A 21,500-nucleotide genomic window follows, 5' to 3' on the forward strand; every position below is an offset into this window, starting at 1 on the left:
TGTAGGGTGTCTTGGTTGCTTCCAGGAAGCTATGAGCAAGGCTGCTGTAAATGTCGTCAGTCTGTGGGGTTTTGTGTGGACATAGGTTTCCAGATCCTTTGGTCTACTCCAAGTTTAGGGATGAGGATACCAAGACTTGGAGGAGTGAGAGCCTCCCAGCGAGTCAGCAGCAGAGATGACGAGAAAATCCACCATACCTGACTCCTTCTCACTAGCCCTGTTTTCTGGGAAGCTGCTCCTCAGAGCCGTCCTCTTCAGTAGGTCCTGTCCCCCCTACCCTGCACTACTTGAAGCCGGGGGCGGGGGGCGTCATCAAGACTGGGGGGTAGGGTGGCTGGTCCAAGCCCAGAAAATAGTGTGAATCAATGGGATTTGAGCAGCGAGCGCTTTTTCCCTCTGCCCCAGCAGGTCATGGCCACAGCATCCCTCCCTGAGGTCCCCACCACATCCTGGGAAGCGTCCATTCACATTTCCAGCCCCAGCCCAATCAAGCCCCTCAGCCTGGGAGCTCCAGACCCCACCCATCCTGTCTGCTTGCTCTGGCCTGACTCTCTAAACATGGCTCCCAGCACCACCTGCCTCACAGAGGCACCAAGTGCCCCCACTCAGCAGCGGCAAATCAGAAATCCTTAGACCATGGGGTACCCTGAGGTGCACTGCGTGCTGGGCATGAGGAGGTCTTTGAGAAGAGGTACATGGGATGGAGCCCCTCCTCGGGAGCTGGGGAATGCACAGAATCCAGCCTCCAGAGTCCCACACATCTGGGTTTGAACCCAAACTCTGCTTCTAATGGAGCATGAGATGCCTGGGCAATTTACCTAACCTCAGAAAAATAGAGAATTTATTTAGTCTCGAAGTCTTCATCTGCAAAATGGAAGCAGTCCTATCTTCCTGGCCAGCAGATTTGTTGCCAAAATTAAAGAGAATATAGATAGAGCATCCAACACTGCCTGGCACATAGTAGGTGCTCAATAAAGGGTAGTCATCATCTTCCACACGTTGGGATTCCTGCGCCTGGGTGGCCCCGCCCCAGGGTGTGGTGCTGGCCTCTCTCCTTCGGGGCCCTCTCCCAGAGTGTTACAGGGAGAAAAGCCATGCAACTGTCCAGGGAGCTCCTCCAACCTGCTGCTGTTGATGCGTCCAGAGGAGGAAGCCAGGGATGTGAGCGGGGGAGTTGTGTTGGAGGGTCGGAAGATAGAGGCTGTGGTTTGTCAGGCTTGGAGGTCTGCAGCAACTGCCGACACCAACACCATCTATACATTTGTCATACTCCTGGCTAATCTCGGAGTGAGAGTGGGGCAAGGGAAGGGCAACTCCCCGCTCGTGGGTCAGCCAGTCGGGTCGGGACATCTGCATCTCTGTGCTTCCAGGAGAGCCCGCAAACCCCAGCCCTGTTGAGACCACGTACTGTAATTTCTTGTTTCGGAGGACAGACCACCCCTGAGGGTACTCAGCACCCCCTTGCCCTAGCCTGGACAGTCTGGAGACACACCACTGCTCCCCACCCCCACTGCACAACCCCTATCCAGCACACACACAGCCCACGGAATGGACCAGAAAGCAAGCCAGGAAGCCAACAGTAAGGGCCACGGTAGTGGCAGGGAAGCGACCTGGAAGCCAGGCCCACATCCCAGGGCAGAGACTGTAGCCAGGTCCCTCCCACAGACAGGGAAGGTGGGCCGCTGGGCACAGGGAGGCCTCGGTCTCTGCGGGAAGCGCCAAGAGGAGATGCGCCTGAACACGCCCCAGCCCGGACCAGACTTTCAGTTCCCACGTAAAACAGAGGGCTGGGGTGGGCGGGCTTTACGGGAAGCAGGCTCCCCCGGGTCAGGTGTGCTGAGCAGAGAGAGTGCCCCAGAGGTGGGGTGATGCTGGCACGCCTCAGTTAAACTGAGGACGCGAGGCCACCCCAAGATCCTGGTCTTCATCCTCTCCCAAAGCAACCGGAGAGGTCTCGAATGTGGCAGGCCTGGGTGGGGTTGGACGTGCGCATTTGAGCGACACGTCTGTGCTGAAGGGAAGGGCAAAGGGTCCTGCCCTGTTGCTCAGGGACCAAAGCAGATTATAGATTCTTTCCGGGACCTTGGTTGCTAGGCATCGTGTGTCAGTTGTTAATGCCTGAGTCTGGCTTCTCCCCTGACTCGTCCCCTGCCAGCCTGGCTGGCTGACTCTGGGTGTAGATCCTGGGTGCCCAGGCTGGCCTGCAGAGGCCCAATCCTGCCCCGCGTGGGTGGGTGTGGGGGGGTGTGCCTCTCGGGCAGGCCCATTAATCATCTACCTCCAAGACAACCACACATTCCGAGGCCAAAAGCAGCCACAAAAGGAAGGCGCTGTGGCCAGGCTGGGCTGGGGATGTGAGCTGGGGTGGGTATTTGGGGAGGGGCAGGTGTGGCAAGAGAGGGCAGGACAGTTCACAAGTTCAGACAGACGATGTAGGAAGTGAGGGAGGCGGCAGACGGTGTCCTCCCTGGGGCGGGGGCAGGAGGGGGCCACAGTACACCTTTCTACATAGTCTGTTTCGTGCCACATCAGTCTTTGGGGGTGCTGATCCTGAACCACATCTGCATGCCCCCTGTCCCGTGCATACACATACATATGTTTAAAAATATAAACACGCTTTATAGGGTTGAGCCATTTGTAGCAGTGCATGTTTCAACTACAGCTGGTACTAACTGGCCCCCTGCTGGGACGACTCCAGCACGCTCCCTCCCGCTCTTAGGCCCCCACCCCCCGGGTTTTCCTATATTATTTACACTTCCGATATTTGTAACTTTGACACCCTCTTGTAGCTGTAATTCCCACAGTCATCTGTAGTTCGTTCTACTTTTAAATCGATTATCAATTCAGTCTTTTTTATAAGAGCGACACTATTTTTCATTTATTCTAATTAATCTTTTGGTTGACAGAAATTTTTTGGCTTATTTCCACATGCACTCTGTTTCCCAATCATGCTTCCAGCGTCTGGGAGAGCAGCGTCCCTGCTGCAGGAGCTGCGCTGCGGTGCGGTGGCTTCCACGGCGGTTTCTGGGTGACAGGGGCGGTGGCGAGGGGATGTGGGTGAAGGAAGAGAAGCGGGCGAGTCTGCAGGCCCTCATTATGGTATCCCAGAGCATCTCTGAGAAGCCCCCACCATCACACCCTTGGACAAGAATAGAAAGAGGCAATACATTTGGGGGGAAATGTTAAAGTACATGATTTCAGGTGGGGCCCCAGGGTGGCAAAGCCAAACAGATCTCATCCTTTGTGTGCAAGGGTCTGTGGGCTTGTCGGCGGGACCAGCTGACTCCACATCCAAAGAAGTTCAAGTTGTATTTAGGATATGGCCAGACAGACAGATGTGCAAAGATACGGCACCATTTTTCAAGAGGGGCAATTAGAGCTTGTGCCCCCAGCCCCCATCAGGACACGTGTGCTCAGAGAGGCACAGAGACAACATTAGAACTTTTCATACAGTTCTGCCCCTGTCTTTCCACAGACACCTAGTTATTAGTCAGTTTTCCGTGTGTGCAGGTATGCATTCATCCCATATGTAGTTTTTGAGGGCCTTCGAAGTGAGCCACTGTTCTAAAGGATAGCATGTTATATCCAAAGACTTTCCACAATAGGAACAAGTGGACAAAAGAAAAAATTATGTATATATATATGACACTATACACACACACACACACATTTTTTTCCAGTATAGATATGTCCTATTTTGATTACCACCATGGAAAAAAATAAATTCTATTGCCAGAGCACCTTAAGAAAAGAAAAAAAATACTTTAAAACACTGTAGGCAGCTGGGTTTAAGGGAGTTGTACAAATAGTAACAAGCCCACGGTATCCGAAGCCAGTGTGGGGCTGCCAGATGCCCTCTCGGCTTCAGGCCTGCTCAAGAGGGGCCTCTGCCCCCCCACCCCAGGCATGTGTCACTATACTCTGGGTGTAAGAGAGACAAAGCAGGTGAGGTCCCCCACCCCCAGGGGCTCAGGTTCCTCTCCACCCGTCCCCGGGCCCCTGAGAAGACACCAGGAGTCTGGGTAGCTGATAAAGAAAGGACATGATCCCTGGTAATGAGGGACAGATATAGAGCGAAGAGCTTAAGGAGGGTTTTCTGGTTTGTTTTTTGCTTTGCTTCTGTTTTATTGTTGTTATTATTTTCAAAGATTTATTTATTTTAGAGAGACAGTGTGCACGCATGAGCAGGGGGAGGGGCAGCAGAAGAGCGAGAGGCTCTCAGGCCGACTCTGCTCAGTGCACAGAGCCCAACATGGGGCTTGATCTCACGACCCTGAGATCTTGACCTGAGCTGAAACCAGGTGTTGGACGCTTAACTGACAGAGCCACCCAGGGTCCCCTGTCTTCGTGTTTTTAAAGTAGACACCATCTCTGAGCAGGGGCAAAGGGCAGTCTAGCCTCTCGCGTGCCTACGGTATATTTTTGGCACTGTCCCACAGACCCCAAGGAGAAGAACAGCTAAACAAGTTTGCAAGAAGCTCTGCCCAGGTGTCTGCAGCCTGCAGGGCAGCAGGGGAAGTTGAGACGGACATGCGGATCTGAGGGCGCACACAGGTGTGTATGCACACAGGTATGCCCATCAGGGCCAGGAGGCCCCAGGAGCCCAGGTGCACCCAGAGGCCATCCTCTAGGGGACAGCCAGGCTGCTGCCTCTAGCTGGTTTTTCCACACCTGCGCTGATGTCACTTGCCCTCAACGTGCCGATCACCAACCAACTGGGTGAAAGGAGACTTTCTGCCTCGAGAAGAAAAGTAAATAGATGACGTCTACAGGAGACTCACAAAGGCTTCTTTACAGCCGTGTCCCTGTAGAGCCAAGACCACCCGAAGTTTCTGGACAGACCCAGGCTGTTTCCCGGTGACCCCCAGCAGCCTCTTCAGATGATACATGACTTGCTCCTTGGCGACATGCTTGCTCAGCTCGAATGATGCCCAGTGGGCTCATCTAGCCTTCCTTGTTCATTAAGCGGTGTGGCAAACTCAACGATAGGAATTTTTCCAGAGAAGGTGTGTGAGTTTCGCATGCCTCCCCCACTTGTGCCCGGGGCAATCTTCAAACCCTGTCTCTTTCACTAAGATGCCAGCAGCTAGCCCACCCTTGCGTAGGTGTGATGGAAGAGCAGGCAACCTGGTGCGGCGGGGTGGGGGGTGGGGGGCTTGTGACTAGAAGTCAGTAAATAAGAACAGCTGCCAAGAAGGGACCTGCTATGTGACAAGCACCACGTCAACTGGTTTACATCCGATGTCACGTTTAACTTAAATGACAGCAGCCTGCGGTCGAGATTCTTTGCCCAGTTTACGCTAGGAGTAACCGAGGCTCAGAGAGGTTCATCCGTACGAGGAAGGCCCTCCCGCCAAGAATCCAAGATCCGGGCTCAACTCAGCTCGGCTCGAAGCCGGTGTTCCTACATGCCCTGCTATAGGTTGCTGATAGATTCCTGCAAGTAAGATGAGCTCTTCTAGAAATCTGCAGTCCACTGTCTACCGCTGCCGTCATCTTGGAGCGCGCTGTCTCCCCTCCTCCGATCCATTAAGCCCAAATGCTAACACCAGCTAAACGAGCCCGAGAGTCTTAGAGGCAATGCAGCATTTGCCTTGACCTTAAGGCTGCCACTCCAGGTCTGATTGATTTTCTTAAATCTATAACTCCTTGGGCTGAATAGCAAAGGAGAAAGGGAATGATCTGTTGAATCATTCTTGCAGGGGGGAGGAGGAATGCAAAGGCACGAGTGAGCATTTAAATTGAGAAACTCAGCATCCAGCTGTCGTCTCAGTGAGGGCTGCAGTGTGTATTAGGCCATTGAGGAGGATAAATTATGCAGGCTGGCTAAGAGTATTTGTCTCCAAGTGGGGATTAGGTCTAGTTGAATTACAATTCCCACTTCTTAAGAGGTAAAACCTAGATCGGAAACATCATATTTTCCAGAGTCAAGACCATGTTGTCTTTTAAACTCTGCTTCCGAAATCTCAGCCCAGAGAGGACTGTGTGGTTTCGTTCTATTTCTAAAAGTCAGTGTTGTGACCCACTGGACATCCACCCATTCCTGAATGGGTACAAGAACAGCATGGAGACAAGTGGGACAGGAAGCCTCGAGGAAGCTGTTGTGCTCCAAAGATCCAACCATCAGCGAGAAGTGGCAAACGGTCAGTAAGGGGACTAGAACCCAGGGCAAGGGGTTCCAGGCCTGGGTGTGCTGCTCTGGTCCCTAGCAAGGGGCCTTACTTCTCTGAGCTGCTGCATCTGTGAAATAACCAAACTCCCTTCCCACCCCCCCTGCGCAGGGGTCTGGAGGGAGTACATGATATTAAAAGTAAACAAACAAACATAAGTGCTTCAGCTTTTTGTCAGAAGGGCGCTATAGAAAGAGAAAACACTGAGATAGCACGACAGAGTAGAAAGAACCATGCGCTGGAAGGCAGGTGCCCGGGACTATCCCTGTCCTGGTGCTGCCACCAGCTTCAGTTGGCCTCAGCTTCCTTTCTTTGAAAAAAAGTGAGTAAGAGGACCTAAGGTTTCATGAAAATGTGAATGCTACTGTCTCTCCTTCTCTTTCACTGGCCCTGTACTATGCCACTATCCTTTCCCAGGCAAGGACTGTTCTCCCGCTAGTGAGGGCTCAGGGCAAGAAACTGTGGCCCAGTCACTGCCTGAGGCTGGGCTCCTGTCCCCTGTGTCCTGGCCAGCAGTCCCCAGCCCTGCAGAGCCTGGATGTTGGGGCCCTGCAGGCCCCACCCCCAACCATCCAGGTGAGAAACCCCCTGCCTAGGAAATGTCACTGCGCCTGGGTCCTTGGGAGGCTGACTCCACACTGTGACAAGGTCTCATACCCCTCAGAGCTCCAGCACAGCAGAGTGGAAAACGGTGTCATCCAAGTGTCCATCTTTCCCCAGCTCAGGGGCCTGGATTAAGATGATTGCTCAGCCCTCGTTCTCAGCCAGTGAAAAGCTGTTCAGACCCACAGGCAGCCTGGGCCTCTGCGCACGCGCTTTCAGAGCTGCCCTTCCACCTAAAGCTGGCAGGGTGTCAGCACCTGAGCTTTGGCTCCTGGAGGGCTGCTGAGCTCAGCAGCAAATCCCAGGCTGCCATTTGGCTCCTGCACTCCCTTCCCCTTGGGGAAGGCCACTTGGCCAAGGTCTCGGACCCCAAGAACCCCCCGAAGGCCCCTAGCTAGGGCACTTGGACCTACCGCGAGCCAGCCGGGCCTCATGGCAGAACCGCTGCAGGGCTTGGAGCCTCTCTGGTCCCGAACGGCTCCTGGGGAGCCTGCGGAAGAGCCGCTGGAGCCTCGCCAGGACTGTTCGGAAGCAGGCAGGAGCCGCCTCGTCATCCCAGCCCTCGGTCATCCCGCTGCGGGGAATCCGCAGCTTCTCTCTGGGCTGGCAGGGATGGAGTGATGAGTGGAGAGTCTGGGGGCTCCCGTGACTGGGGCTTTGCTCCAATCAGCCCAGCCCAGCTCCTCTTCCCAAAGGGAGTCCCAGGCACCTGGGACGTGGGGCCCGGGTACCGGCTCAGCCTGCACAGTGCCTTTCTCCTTCCCAGCTGAGGTCCCTTCCCACCACCTCCCCCAATGGAAAACTTTCTATTCCTGGGGCTTTTAGCTTGATAAGATAAAAATGCCCCCACCAAACAGGCTGCAGGAAAGAGCCTGCCCCAAGCTTCACTGCTCAGTGGTGCCTGTGAGCCTGAAAATCAATGTCTCCAAAGTTTCAACAGAGAGCAGAAGTGACCGGTTATCTCACACCGTGAGCCCGACCCAGGAGCTCATTAATGGATTTCTTTGGGGATGGCGGATTAATAATGCTTTACCAGCTATATAGGCTCCTGGGGGAATGAGGGGGCTAATTCACATCCTCCCACGCTAAGCCCAGGGGCGGGGAAGAGTGTCGGCTTTCAGCCATCTGGGCTGGGAAGGAGCCGGTGAGCAGAGAGAGGTAAGCAGTGAAAAGGGGGAAGAAAGAGAAAAGAGAAGAACAGAGTCTCTCATAAATAGGACAGAAATGTTCTCTTGCCTCAAAATGATGCTCACAGGGCATCCCTCAACACTGACTCCCAGAAGCCACCAAGTCCTTAGCAGGGAAGTTCCCAGAAGCCCTGTCACCCAGGCTGAGATGGGCAACCGGCACCAAACCGGCTGCAAAGCCTTCCAGGAAAGCCACTGGGGAGGGGTGCCTGCTCCCGGGGCTGCCCAGAGATTCCAGAACTCATCTGCCAACTGCCAGACGAGGCCAGTTTCAGACGAGGGAGGGCCTGTCGTCCTGGCCTGCAGAGGACTCAGGTGTGCATGGAAATAAAGGTGCATGTATACATCTGTGCTCCAGTGCCCGGGTGTTAGATCCAGAAGTCAACACCCGTGGGTTCAAGCGTGAGCTCTGCTAGACCTCCTGCAACCGCCGTCCGGGGTCCACTCCCCTGTGCTGTCGTTTGTCCCCAGGTCACAGAGAACACAGAGCGGCATCTGAGCCGAAGGCCATGTCCTCTGGCCCACCTAGAGAAGTGGCAGAAAAACCTAAGCTACACTCTGTTCCTCCAAACTGGGCCCCCGTCATCTGCCTTCCTCCTAGGAAATGCGGGTAGAGGGTCCCCCTGTTAGATCACCCATCACGGCTGAGGGCCTCACTACGTGGCGCAGGAACAATAAAAACTTGTTAGTAAGCTTGACAATAAAACTCATTGTTTGCAAGTCCTTCATTTGAGACAGAAATGCCCTAAAATGGCACCTTCCTCCGGCCTGGACATTGGTTCTTTCTCCCTCGTTCTTCCTCACGGAGACTGGGCTGCCCATGGCTGCCCTCTCGTTTACCCAGCAGCTTCTGCAGAGAAGAGGCTGGTCACAAAATGACACCTGGAGCCATCAAGCAAGGGTCGGGAGATCCCCACAGGTTCTAGAACTCCTGCCTGGGCGGGCCCCGGATGGGGCGGCATCCCCATTTCCACTCTCGGGGTGGGCGGCACGCGTGCTAGAGGACTTGTACTAAGAGTCGCAGTGAATGGGGGAAAAGCCCCTCCTGAAGGCCCCCCTTCGGGCTCGAGGATTTACTGATCTCACTCCTCCTTTCTCCTCATCACAGAGCTGTTCTTTGACAGGTTAAGCCATTGGAGGAGCCAGCAGGAGAGAACTGGCAGACACGGGAGGATGAGCTTTGGGAGGCTCTAGAATCTTCCTTCCTGACCCTGGGAAACCTGGGTAGATAGAAAACTGTAGGGAGGGTCTAGGAGGAGCATCATCTGGGGGCTGGGGTCTTTATGCGATGAACTCTCGAAACCCAGCGTCTCAGCACCGACCAGATGACCTGCCTGCTGGGGAGGGAGTCCAGCCAAGGCCCAACACACCTGGGAGACACAGCCTTCCCTATCTCCAGGGCCAGGACTACAATACATTCTTACCTTGAAATGCCCCATTCCCATAAAGGGAACTCCAGATCACTCTTGAAAATATTTGTCACCCGAATATGCATTTACATACCGTTTGTTCATCCCTTTCTCTCACAAATCAAGTTACAGCTAGGATCTGTTGTTCCCTTGGAGAGTGAGGGATCTATGAGGGGTTTTGTTTTCTTTTAAATCCTTTCCTCCCTTGCAGAAAGGACACAATTGTTTCAACAGAAACCACAAAACCTCCAGCTTCCATTCAGTTCTGAATGGAAAAAACAGCTTCCTCCAAGTCAGCAAGGCAAGTAAGCAATGATACCCAAATGTAAGGCTGACCTGGAAAAACAGAGAGGGTCAGAGAGAGGGTAAGAGTTGGGGCAGGGGGTTCCCCAGATTCGCTGGTCCCCAATGTGGCCACACCACCACCTGGGATAAGGCCAGAAGTCCGTGAGGCAAACCTCGGTTTATATTAAAGCCCCTAACCAGCCCTTCTTCAGCCTAGCTGTCCCTTCTGAGACTCAACCTGATTTTGCTGTGGTTCCTGGTCATGAACTCTGACCCGCGGTCAGGGCAAGGAGGAAGCATGGAACAGGAAAAGACCTCCTACCTGTATTTCCATGCCAACTGTACATACTCCGATCACCAGTAGGGGTGAGGCAGGGCCAGAGAAAGACTCTTCTTTTAACTTGGGACGTAGAAAAACTTCACCTTTTGTTCAAAGATCTCATGATTTACGCATGCTGAAAATCTATTTAGAAACCACACGCTGGAAACAGCTTAAGTGCAGCCAATCCTCAATTATCCAGGCACTGGCTGACTGTCTAGCTGGCACACGGCTCACCCACCCATTGGCTCACCCTCTTTTTTTTTTTTCTGTACCTCTTTTTAAGGACATTTCAGCATTCGCTGGTGGAAGGGGGGCAGACGAAGGAGGAGGACTCAATGAACTTGTGTGTTCGAATGACATTAGCTTATAAGGCAAAATGCTGTGTTGGGTTCTGGTGCTGGTTTTGCTACTTCCCATCTGGGTCATCTTAGAGCAGTCCTTCACCTCCCTAAATGCTGTGTTTTCTCCCTTGTGAGAGGGCCGTGATCCCACCAGCCCCAGCCCACCGTGCAAGCCAATGCAGAAGAAAAGCCTTCAGGGGCCCCTGGGTGGCTCAGATATTAAGCATCTGCTGTCGGCTCAGGTCATGATCCCAGGATCCTGGGATCAAACCCCACATCGGGCTCCCTGCTCAGTGGGGAGCCTACTTCTCCCTCTCCCACTGCCCCTACTTGTGTTCCCACTCTCACTTCTCTCTCTCTGTGAAATAAATAAATAAAATCTAAACAAAAAGAAAGAAAGAAAGAAAGAAAAGAAAGAAAGAAAGAAAGAAAGAGCGGGCTTCAGATGGGGCCAGGTGACCTCCACTCCCACAATTCTTATCATTCTCAACTCACCTTGTTTCATGTAAATACTCCCATCCTAGCAGGCTCATGGGACACCAATTTGTATCTACAGCAAACATGAGGATAATTCTTTCCCAGCATTCAGTAGAAACAAAACATGAAAGGATTAAAAAGTCAATAAAAGGGGGACAAAATACAAAAGGATTTAAAAAAAAAAAAAACCACCCCAGGGCACCTGGGTGGCTCAGTTGGTTAAGTCTCTGCCTTCGACTCAGGTCATGCTCCCAGGGTCCAGGGATCAAGTCCTGCCTCTAGGTCCCTGCTCAGCAGGGAGTCTGCTTCTCCCTGACCTTTAGGTACGACTTCTTAAAGGTCCATGTACGCCAAGGCTTCATTCTCTAGCAGGCACAGCAGACATCTGGGTAAGACCTGCCCTGCCCTGGAAATGTTTGTTCAAGAAACAGGGAGGGGGAGCCGAAGGTGGGGTGCAGGCCCTCTCCGGCAGAGCAAACATGAGCCAGCCCCGCTGTGGTCACAGCTGAGTGACAGACCCTGCTCCCTGCCTCCCAGTGACAGGCAGGAATGAACATACCAGACTCTCCAGCACCACCTTCCTACAAACCCCTCGGTACCATGTGAGCTCGAGCTTTTCTCCTTGATGCCCTCCATGAAGCCAAAGCGGTCGGTGCGGGTGGGTAGGAAAATCCTGAAGAAAAGCTGGGATGTTCTACAGAAACTAGCACGCACCAGACCCCTCAGTCAGGACAGGAGAGTCTCCACAGGGAGGCCACACACCGGGCTCCCTTGCCCCGAGGGATCCCTGCTGTTCTTCTTCCTTCCTGTCCCAAAGGGGCAAAATAGAAGCCAACATCCCTGCTTGTTCTGTGGGTGCATCTCTCAAGACCTTTCTCTATGCCAAGAACCACAGGCAAGCGGCAACAGGCCCCACATGAACTCGTCAGCCACTCTAGCCAATGACCACACCACGGAGTGCTCTGGGGTGCACTGGCCTCGGCCCAGGTCTCCTCTGCATGGTGTGTGGGGCGCTTCAGAGAGCACCCAAACATCACCCCCCCAGGCCGGAGTTGAGATAGTCTTAACCTCGGGGCGGGGCCCCCACAGCGAGTCCCCCACGCGGATGTGATTCCCCTTAAACCAGAGCCCCTGGGAAACAGAGCCCGCTGCCCTGTCTGACATCACCACCTCGGCCTCCTTGCTCTCTCCCCAAAGTCGAAAAGCTGGCTCAGCTCCCCTCCCAACCCTAAGATTGTGCCCTGAGCATGTGGCGAGAAGCTTGCCAAAGTCTCTTGGAAAAAAAACCCACAGATGACTAAATGCCCAGCCATCTCCCCCGTCAGGACTGGCCTTCCCAGCCTCAGCGCCGCCCGCCCTCCCCGACCCAGGCAGCAGAGAGCCGGGACCCAGCCGAGCCAGTGGGTGGCCTGGGGGGCAGACAGCATCCAGCCCCGAGCATAGCAGATCTCTGAGTGAGAGGGAAGCTGGCTGCCGACGGAAGCTGGGCTGGGGCTGGGGCTGGGGCTGGGGGGTACATTCCACTCGCATGCTCTGCGCACCCACAAATATTCACCTGCCCAAGAATATTCACCTTGTCATCTGAGGAATGCGAACAGGAAGGGCCTCTGATAAGGCCAGAGGAGTATTTACAGCTTCCTCATCAGCCTTAATAGTAACCCGGGCAGAGCAAGAGTGGCTAGCCTCTCCTTCCATGGGGAAACTGAGGAACGGGGTGGGAGCCAGCGAGGTCTCCGCGAAAGAGCCCCCAGGGGCATGATTTCTGACCCAGAAATGCTGGGCATGGCCTGAAGGAGGGAAAGGACCCGACAGCCTGAGCTGGCCCCACGGCCTTCGAGGCCAGCCAGGTTTGCCCCACCTGAGAGGCTCTAACCTCGTCCTGCCCCCAGCCAGGCGGAGAGGCACTGCCTCCTTGCCCACGTAAGCCCTGGGCAGCAGCATCCCTGCGTTCTGACCTCAGGAAGCCATTCCAAGGATGAATACAGAAGCAAGCATGGAAATCCTTTGGGCTCTTCAGGGGAAAGGCACTACTGGCCTGTGAAGAATCCTTCCTGTGCTCGGAGGCGGGCTGGGCACAGCCTGCGCCTCCCGCCCCTGTCCTCACACTCTTTCCTGCCCCCCCAGGAGCCAGCCCCGGGAGACAGGCAGGGGGCGGTCCTTTCCCTGTCACTCTGGGCGGACCTGCACGGCTGGGCCCCGCCTGAGTGACTGATAAACTTGGGAGGGGAGAGAGAGGATCCCAGACCAAAGCCTCCGCTGAGGGGAGATGTCAATTCACTTCCACCTAACAACTCCGCAGGATCAGCAGGCGAACACACATGTTCATTACCAAGTCTAATTAGGCTGGCAGACAAGTGGCATTAATCATTTTTGACTGTACCTGGGATTCAAGCCCCCTTCCCTCCATAATCAGAAAATTTCATGCTCTGATGAAGTGGGGGGACAATTAAGCCCACATTTAATGCTTTCACTTTCATCTCTCCAGAAGACAGGAAGCAGGGAGGAGAGGAAACAATATACAGCTTGGGGACCTCAGGAGGCCTCCCTCAAAGCATTCCAGATCTGTTCTCTGTCCCCAAATACACACACACACACACACACACACACACTCATTCCACTAGGACTCTTCCTAGAAGAAACCCCAATTAGAGCCCAGGGCAGGGGGAACTGGAGATGGGGTTCCCCTCACTTTAAAAGCTCAGCGTCCTTTTCCCTGACCTCCTCAGCCAAACCGCGGCCTGAGTCCGTGAAAAGACTTCAAGCCACACACTTCAAAGCTGCTGGGTGTACTGGGCAAATAAAATACTTTCCAAGTGCCCAAGAGTTCTCAGGTCTGCTGCTGTAGAGTAACTCAGTGTCAATGTCCAGTAACCTCTTCCACAAAGAAGTCACAGCGAGAGGGGACTCCCCAGGATCCCGTGGCTGTCGCATGGGCGGTTCCAGTCTTCACAGAGAGGTGGGCTGAGCCCAGCCATCAATGAAGTGACAAGGTAGAGCTGGGAGGGCTGACCAGGGGGGCCCTGTGGGACATCAGTCTCACCCCAGGAAGTCCCCTGTCCCTGAGGTTCATGGAGAGCGCCTCCTCTTCACATCATAATTACACACCTATCAAGTGGGGGGTAGGATAAGGAGCCCCAGGGCTCCCTTTTCAACCCTATAATTCCAATCCCGTAAGACCTCAGAGTCCTGAATGAGGGACGACAGCTCTGGAGAAGCCCGTGGGCACTCACTAGCACCATGTAAGGTGTGTCCAAGCATCTCTCCTTGTCTATGGAGTTGGACTGCGGTTCCCCATTTTCCAGACTTTCTCTGGTCCAGGATGCCTTGCGTATCCACAAAACGAGATGAGCGGTAAAAGGTCAACTCTGTGCCTTCTATAGAAGAAAGGGTCCAAAACCTCTAACGGGTGTTTCCTGATCGCAAAGCCTAAGGACAGCGGGTAACTCTGCAGGGTGTTTGCTGCCGGCCCTACATCCCCGGAGTGCTGGAAGTGGGCCCTCACCACTGCTATTGCCCCCACCCCAAAACACACATACCCCCACAGAATCTCTCTCTCTCTGTCTCTCAGTATCTCTCTCTCTCCTCCAGTCCCCACCGGAGTTCTTCCCCGATCTGCTAAACACGATTTTTTAATCCTGGAAATTAACATTAACTCTGAACCTCCTGACAGGCAAATCCAGCCTTACCCAGAGTCAGTTACAGACCTGGACGAAGGGGTTAGGCTAGGCTGGAAGGGCTTTCACTACAGAGGCAGGCAGGTCGTGGGAAGACAGCTTTCTAAAATTTTCTTGCCAACGTAGCTCCCACCCATTGTTAGCCTCCCGCCCAGACAGAGGTCCTTCCTGTACCACTGCCTTTCTGCTTGTTTCTAAGAGCAGAGAGATTTAGGAGGAAAAACAAGCCACCACCTTCACCAAATGCTACTTACTGACGCTGCTCTGTGCCTGGCACTTTGCTGGGGGCAAGTGATACAAAGACAAGGCGCCAATGTCCCAGTGCTCTCGAAGCCACTGGCATTCAGCAGGGACACTCCTCAGCCACAGGAAGCAAAAGTGTTTCTGGAGGACAATTAAAACCCACACATCCTAGGATGCTCATGGCACTCACTTCCCCTCTTAGTTCAGCCACGCAGTGTTCGAGAACTGTACTCGCTACTTGGAAAAGTGACCTCAGAGGTGTCACGAGCCCAGACAAATTGTGACAGGTGTTGGATGGGAGGGGATAACGCTAACATCCATATTGCATTAAATGTTCATAATGCCTTTTGCCAGGCACTCTGTTAAACACTTTACATACATTAATTCACTTAATTCTCACATTAACACAGTGAAGTAGGTAACGTTTTTATCCCCATTTTTTGGTAACAAGGAAGCAGAGCACAGAGAGGCCCAGAATGACACAGAGATTAAGTGGCAGAGTAAGGATTCGAACTCAGGTCTTCTGGTTTCAGTCTGTTCTCTTAATCACTGCCTGCTGCTGCCTTTTTAAAGTCATATTTCCGAACCTTGCTTTTCAAAACAAAGATAAAACACACCAAGCCCACCACGGAATTAGATCTTCAACTTAAAGAAAGATGCTCGGTGATTCTGGCCAGCTGTGTCTCCGCCTGCCCGCGGCTCATCTGCACCTCAGAACGTGTCTCAACTGTTCCCATCCAGCCACAGGTCCACAAGTAGTTAAATATTAATAATGACAAACACCGGCTCTGCTTCCTCTCTGGTATTCAGATATCCCTGCTTGATGGAGTCCCCAAATGCCTTACTGCAGACTAGAATTCCAGTGAACTGGATTTGCCAGGGTTCCAGCACAACTAAATCCATGACAGTGAGAATAATGCCTCTGTCTGTGTTTAGAGAATCGGTGGTTACGGTAAAAGAGGCTCGACCCTTGAGAGAGCGACCGTTGCCAAGACATCCACGGGCAAGTTTCATGTGATTCTACTGTAAGGTCAGGAGGCTTTATTGAGTGACAGCAGCCCTCCACCCACGACACACGCCTCTCTAAAGTTTGCTCTCTCCTTTTGTCTTAGCACCTAAACGGTGAGTTCTGGTGGTGGAAGGAGCACCACCGCCTTTCCCCTCCAATCTTTCCCTTCCACTTGACACTGGCTTAGAATGTGAACTTTCCTTCCCTGAAGCCAGGAGGCACCCTGCCCAGCCTCTGCTGTGAACTAGGGGGGCAGGCAAGGTAGGGTTTTCCGGATGGGGAAGTGGCTGCTGCAGTCAGATGGGAGCCCCCGGCCTTTGGGCAAGGGGGAAGGGCCTTTGCTGACAGATACAACCCACACACCATTTCCAGAGACGCTTGTTAGGGGCTCTGCCCTCCTCTGTGCTTTGTACTTCAGATATTTAAACTATCTCTATAAACACATAAACACATGGATATGGATATCCTCCACCAAACATGGCAACCACAAATATGGGGGTGGGGAGAAGGCACCCCTTAAAGAAATACACACACCTAAAAATAACCCCAACCCCCAAGAAGACTGCAAATTTGCTCAGTAAGTCTACACCCTGGGTGTCTAGGGGTCCACAGTCTAGCTTTGAGAAGAGTCTGACTCCAAAGGAGGCTGGAGGGGCCTGAGAGCTCCGGGGAGGAAAGTACTGGACAGGAAGTTGGGGAATTTTAAAGCCTGAGGACTGGTGCAGTAACCTAGGAGGAGGAGGAAGAGATGGAGGGGGAAGAGGAGGAGGAGGGAGACAGGGCATTGCCAAATATTTAGAGCAGAGTCCAAAGGTTTGAGGGCCAGAGGTGAAAGGCAAAGGGGGGCGGGGCACAGGTCCAGAGTGACCTCAAGCTCACGTCAACCTTACAGCCCATTTCCATTCAAAGCCTAACCAGGTCTCTTTCTTGTCCCATCAGTGTGCCCTAAAGGAGAGGCGACCACAAGGGGGCATGTGCCAAGGGCCTGTACCACCGGCGACAAACAAGCCATATTCCTATTAACCCTAATAAGCAGGGGTCAAATGGCCATATCAATACCAGTCTCATGACCCACTGTCAAGAAGCTGCAACAAAAGCAAGAGGGTGCGTGTGAGACAACGGAATGACCTTGCCGCGGTGGTCATCATCCCCAGCCTGAGAGTGTGTGTGTGTGTGTGTGTGTGTGTGTGTGGCGGGGCGAGGTATGCACCTGTCAGGGAAAGGGGTATTTGTTAAACACAGCACCACCATACCTGGGCGGTAGGCAGTCACTAAAGCATACCCGCCAGGGGGCTAAGAGCAGAGTCTCCCGGGCCTGTCTCCCTTGGCTGAAGTGGAGAAGGGCAATGCCCGTCCCCCGCGCCAGCCCCGTGGCAGCTCCCCGCCTCGGACTGCGGGCTTCCCGCGCGCCCCTCCCCTGCCCTGCCCCTCACACTCACTAGCGCAGCGCAGCGCCTGCCGCAGCACCTCTCGTCCGCACAGGTCGCACCAGCCCCGGCCGCTCCGCAGCGCCAGGTCGGCGAAGCTGTGACCCTCGCCTCGCTCCACCGGGACGCGGGGATCCTGCGGCTGCTCGAAGATGCTCCGCACGTCGCGGGGCCGGGGCGCCCCAGGCCGCCGCCGCAGTCTCTGCTGCAGACCAGGCCGGAGAGGGCGAGCGGGTCGCGAGGCCCGCGGTTGGGGCTCCGGGTCGCCCCGGGCCGCCCTCCGGGCGCCGCGCCCCTCGTGCGCCCCGGGCGACGTGGAGAGGGGCGCGGGGGCGCAGCGGCGCGAGGAGCGGCCGGGGGGCGGCGGCGGCTCGGGGCCGCTCAGGCTCTGCAGATAGCGCGGCGGTTCCGGGTCCAGGAGCAGCCGGTAGGGACGCTGCCCGATGGCCGGGGACGCCATGGCCATGCCGGCCGAACGCGGCTGCTCGCAACGGTGGCGCGGCTCCCGAGTCAGCCTCGAGAGAAGGGCGGCCCCGCACGAGCGCGCCTTTAAAGGGACCGCAGCCTGCAGGGCGGGGCGAGGCGGGGCGAGGCGGGGCGGGGGCGGGGAGACCGGCGCGCGGCAGGAAGGCGCCCGGGGGAACTACCGATCCGCCCAGCGGCGGGGAGCCGGGGCAAGCGCGGGTTTCGGGGTGTCTGCGGGAAGCAGACCCGACGACTGGGGCAGCTGAAGAGGAGTTGCTGTCGGGACCGTCAGCCTTCAGCCCTGCCTCCTTCCCTCTCCCAGCACTTCCAACACTAGATCCCCGCCTCCACCGCACCCCCGCACCCCAACACGCCCAGGTGAGGGAGCGGGCGGCAGGGAAGGGCTTGGGAACTAGCTGGGGATGGGTCTATGGAGAGGTCCCCGGGCCAGGTGTCCGCGCGCCCCTCTCCCGTTTCTCCTGCCCACGGGAGGGTGTGCCCCCTGGCGCCCCTTCGCCGCCGCCTCCAGGCCAGCCGGCCGCGCGTGGGTCGGGCAGGCCCGGCCGGCGCTCCGGCTCCCGCAGCAGCGCCGAGTCGCGTGACTCCGAGGGACGCGCGACGGGGGACGCTTCCGAGGCTGACCGCGGGAAGCCGCCTCCGCGGCGGGCTAGGCTGTCAGCCTGCGACTTTCACTCTTGCTGGATTTCCCCTCCCTGGGCGGCCCTGCCTGGTAGGATATTCCTTTCCCGGAAAACAGGGAGTTACATGATCCTGGGCCCTGGATCGTGAGACCGCTCCCTCGCCCCATGGCTGGGGAGAACCTGCCTTCCCAAGTCAAACCCGCCTCTTCCCACAGCTGCTCCAGGAACCACTGTGGAAACGCCAGCCCCGAAAGCCTCACGCTGCCTTAGGGACAGCTCACTTGTGGGACCCAGAGACGGATTCCGTTTTGCTAGCGCCAGAGCCGGCTTCATCACTTCCATTTGAATGCTCTGATTTCACCATCTTGAAAGTCTTAATAATTCTTGAATTATTATTCAAAAATTAATAACACTTCAATAATTTCCAGCATTTTCTCTTTACACTGGGTCCCACAAATTACGCAGCCTGTCCTGATCGTCTCTCGTGGGCGGGGAACAGGACTGCGGGATCTTTAAACAGGCCAGCTGCATGACCCGGGGCCCTCTCCAGCCTCTACAGTTGTTTGTTTGTTGGTTTGGTTTGGTTTTTGTTGTTGTTGTTGTTGTTGTTGTTTGGTTTTTGTGGGGGTTTTTGGCCTGTAAATTAGTCTGGGGCTGGGAAGACAAGTGAATGATTTTGCGATCCGCCACTCTGACGCGGTGATCACGGACTATCCTCTTACAACTTGGGGTTCAGTTTGGTCGCCAGCCACCAACTTTGGAAATAAGCTAAATTCCTCTAGACCTGAGACGCGGCCTCTTCTTCCCAGGCCAGGAATGGGACTCCCCCTAGTGTCTGGTAGGGGAATCTCCACTTTTGCTTTTTCTTTAGCCGTGGAGGTAATTTTTAGGTAGTTCCTGAAATTTCAAGAGTCAAGTGGTCCGGGAATTCCCAGCCCGCTTGGGTCCCTAGCTTTTCCTCCGTGGTGGCGGCAGTCAGAGAGTCGTCCTCATTTGTAGTGGAGGACATGTGCTGGGTCCCCGGGTCTCACCAGAGGCTGGAGCTTCTCACCTGAGGAGGTGATTTCCAGGCACAAGGGAAAAGAGCCAACCTCACAGTGTTACAGGGCAGAAGGAACTGAGATGAGGGAGGGTACACGATGAACCACCCCTTTTACTCCCCTCCCCCACCTTTCTGCTTCTCCCTCTGAACCTCGCTTTCCCTCTCATCAGTGGTTTCCAACTTTGGCGTGCAATCCGTTGGAGGGCTTGTTAAATCCCAGATTACTGGCTCCACCACCGGAGTTTCTGAGTCAGTAAGAGTTTAGGGCTGAGATTTGAGATGTTGCATTTTTAACAGATTTCCAAGGGGTGTTGCTGCTGCTACCTTGTGCCCAAGGAGTCCACTACTCTAGATCTAAGGTGGTGATAAGGTGGGCTTCACCATTTTTCCCCCCACGGGGCAGGTGAGCTTCAGTGGACACTCTGAGAAAAACTCATTAGGAGGGGAGTTTGCGATCCCTGAATGCTTTCTGCTGAATGTTCATGCAGGAAAGTACAGTTTGCCTTTTGGTCTCTTATTCCCACCTCTTCCACTTTTTTTCTGCAAACAGCTTTCTCAGGGCTGTTGCAGAAACCTGCCTTGCATATAAAGATCTGCTTGTACCCACCCCTCTGTTATCCATCCATCACCACAGGCTTGAGGCTCATTGGAGGAGATCACTCCCTCCCAGGAGGCAGGGAGCTGGGTGAGGTCCAGGGTGTGGACCCAGCCTGAGCTCTGGGTGACAGCTTGGTGTGGCAAGAAGAAAAGACCTGGCAATGAGCACATCACTGAAAGGCCAGTTCTGAAATGCCATTTGTGAAATAATTACGAACAATTGCCATCTCTGTCCTCTGTCCCCCTCCTTGCCCCCCCAAGCATGAGTTTGGGCAGCCCAGCCCAGATCCCCCAGATAGAGAGTCTCATGGGATGAGTGTCTCCTTTAGCCCTGGGAAACTGAGGACCATCTAGAACAACCAGATGTAAATCCCTTCCCAGTTGCCTGAGCTGCACAGAAAAATTGACTTTCCCTTCCTGCTCTAGCTCTGATATGCAGGAATGGGGGTGGCTGCTCTCAGCCAGGAGTGGTGGAGGAGATTGTGCCCGGCCAAAACCCTACACTTGGCTTCTGGGATGGGAACGGAGATGAAGAGGGAGATAACGTAAGTTCATGTAACCAACCCAAAAAGTTTATCAAGTTTATCTTAAGGTTCATCTGCCTGAGCCAAAAAATTGAGGTCGGGAGAGGTAGTTGCCACCCCTGACCCCCAACAGCAGGCTCCTTGCATCCTCTGATACCATCTTTCCCAGCCCAGTCCCCTTCCTCCCTGAAGGAGCAGCCCCTCACAACACACACACACACACACACACACACACACACACACACACACACTCTCACTTTCTCTCTCTCTCTCTCTCTCACAAGTCAGTCCTCCTTCCCCAGAGAGGAAATACTAAATAAACTCCAGTCTCACTGGAGGGTCAGGACGATGCCTCGCGTCGTGGAGAGTCGATGCTTGAGGTTCGGAATTGTTTGGATGCTCTTTGGTCAGGCAGGCCACCAGGGAGAGACCACAGCATCTGCCGTGACACCTCCACTGGCCGATTTTCCCATGTTCGCAGATCCTCTTGGCTCATAGCCATCGACTTTTTTTCTGTTTGTGACTCACTCCCAGAGGAGTAGGTGTGCTGTTTTTATTTTGGACCAAGGGGAAGGATTATGACAGTCGTTTGAGTGTGTGGTCAGTGTGTGAGGTCACTTCAGAGGTGGTCCAGAGCATGCTGATTCCTCCCTGGGGGGAGGGGGATGGCGAGCTGTGTCAGGGCTGCCCCCCCCCCCCCCCGGCTGGCTGAGCTTCCCAGTAGGAAGGAAAGGGGAAGGACAGAATGCATCCTGACTTTCGGAAGGGGAAGTTTTTGGTTTTGTTTGGCTTTGAGGCATCTGAAGCCGCTGAAATCCCCAAAGCATCTAGGGGACCTCCCAGTGATTCTGAGAGACCAGCTGTTTGCATGGGCTTGCCCGGCCCGTCAGGACAGGTTAGGTTATGCTGCAGTAATAAACAGCCTGCAAACCTCACTGCCTTTAAACCAGAAACTTCTTTCTCACTCCTACGACATGCCCTCTGCCAGCTGGCAGGGAGGGTCTTCCCCAAAGCCACTCAGGGCCCCGCGCTGATGGAGCGGCCACCACATCTCACGTTGCCAGCCATGGGGCCGGAGGGAAGC

General features: G+C 54.7%; 1 protein-coding gene across 1 annotated transcript in view; it reads right to left on the bottom strand.

Annotated features, from left to right (window-relative positions):
- RASSF5 (Ras association domain family member 5) overlaps positions 1-17,613 on the bottom strand; it is a gene marked incomplete at its 5' end in the record, with an annotated part of 65,583 nt that extends 47,970 nt beyond the window's left edge. The window contains one exon of the mRNA XM_080823786.1: positions 17,160-17,613. Within this exon, the coding sequence (XP_080679912.1) occupies positions 17,160-17,613 (454 nt within the window). The remainder of the gene's footprint in view (positions 1-17,159) is intronic.
- Positions 17,614-21,500: the final 3,887 nt, after the last annotated feature.

Source organism: Martes martes, assembly GCF_963455335.1.
Source record: "Martes martes genome assembly, chromosome: 15".
Classification (NCBI taxonomy): domain Eukaryota; kingdom Metazoa; phylum Chordata; class Mammalia; order Carnivora; family Mustelidae; genus Martes; species Martes martes.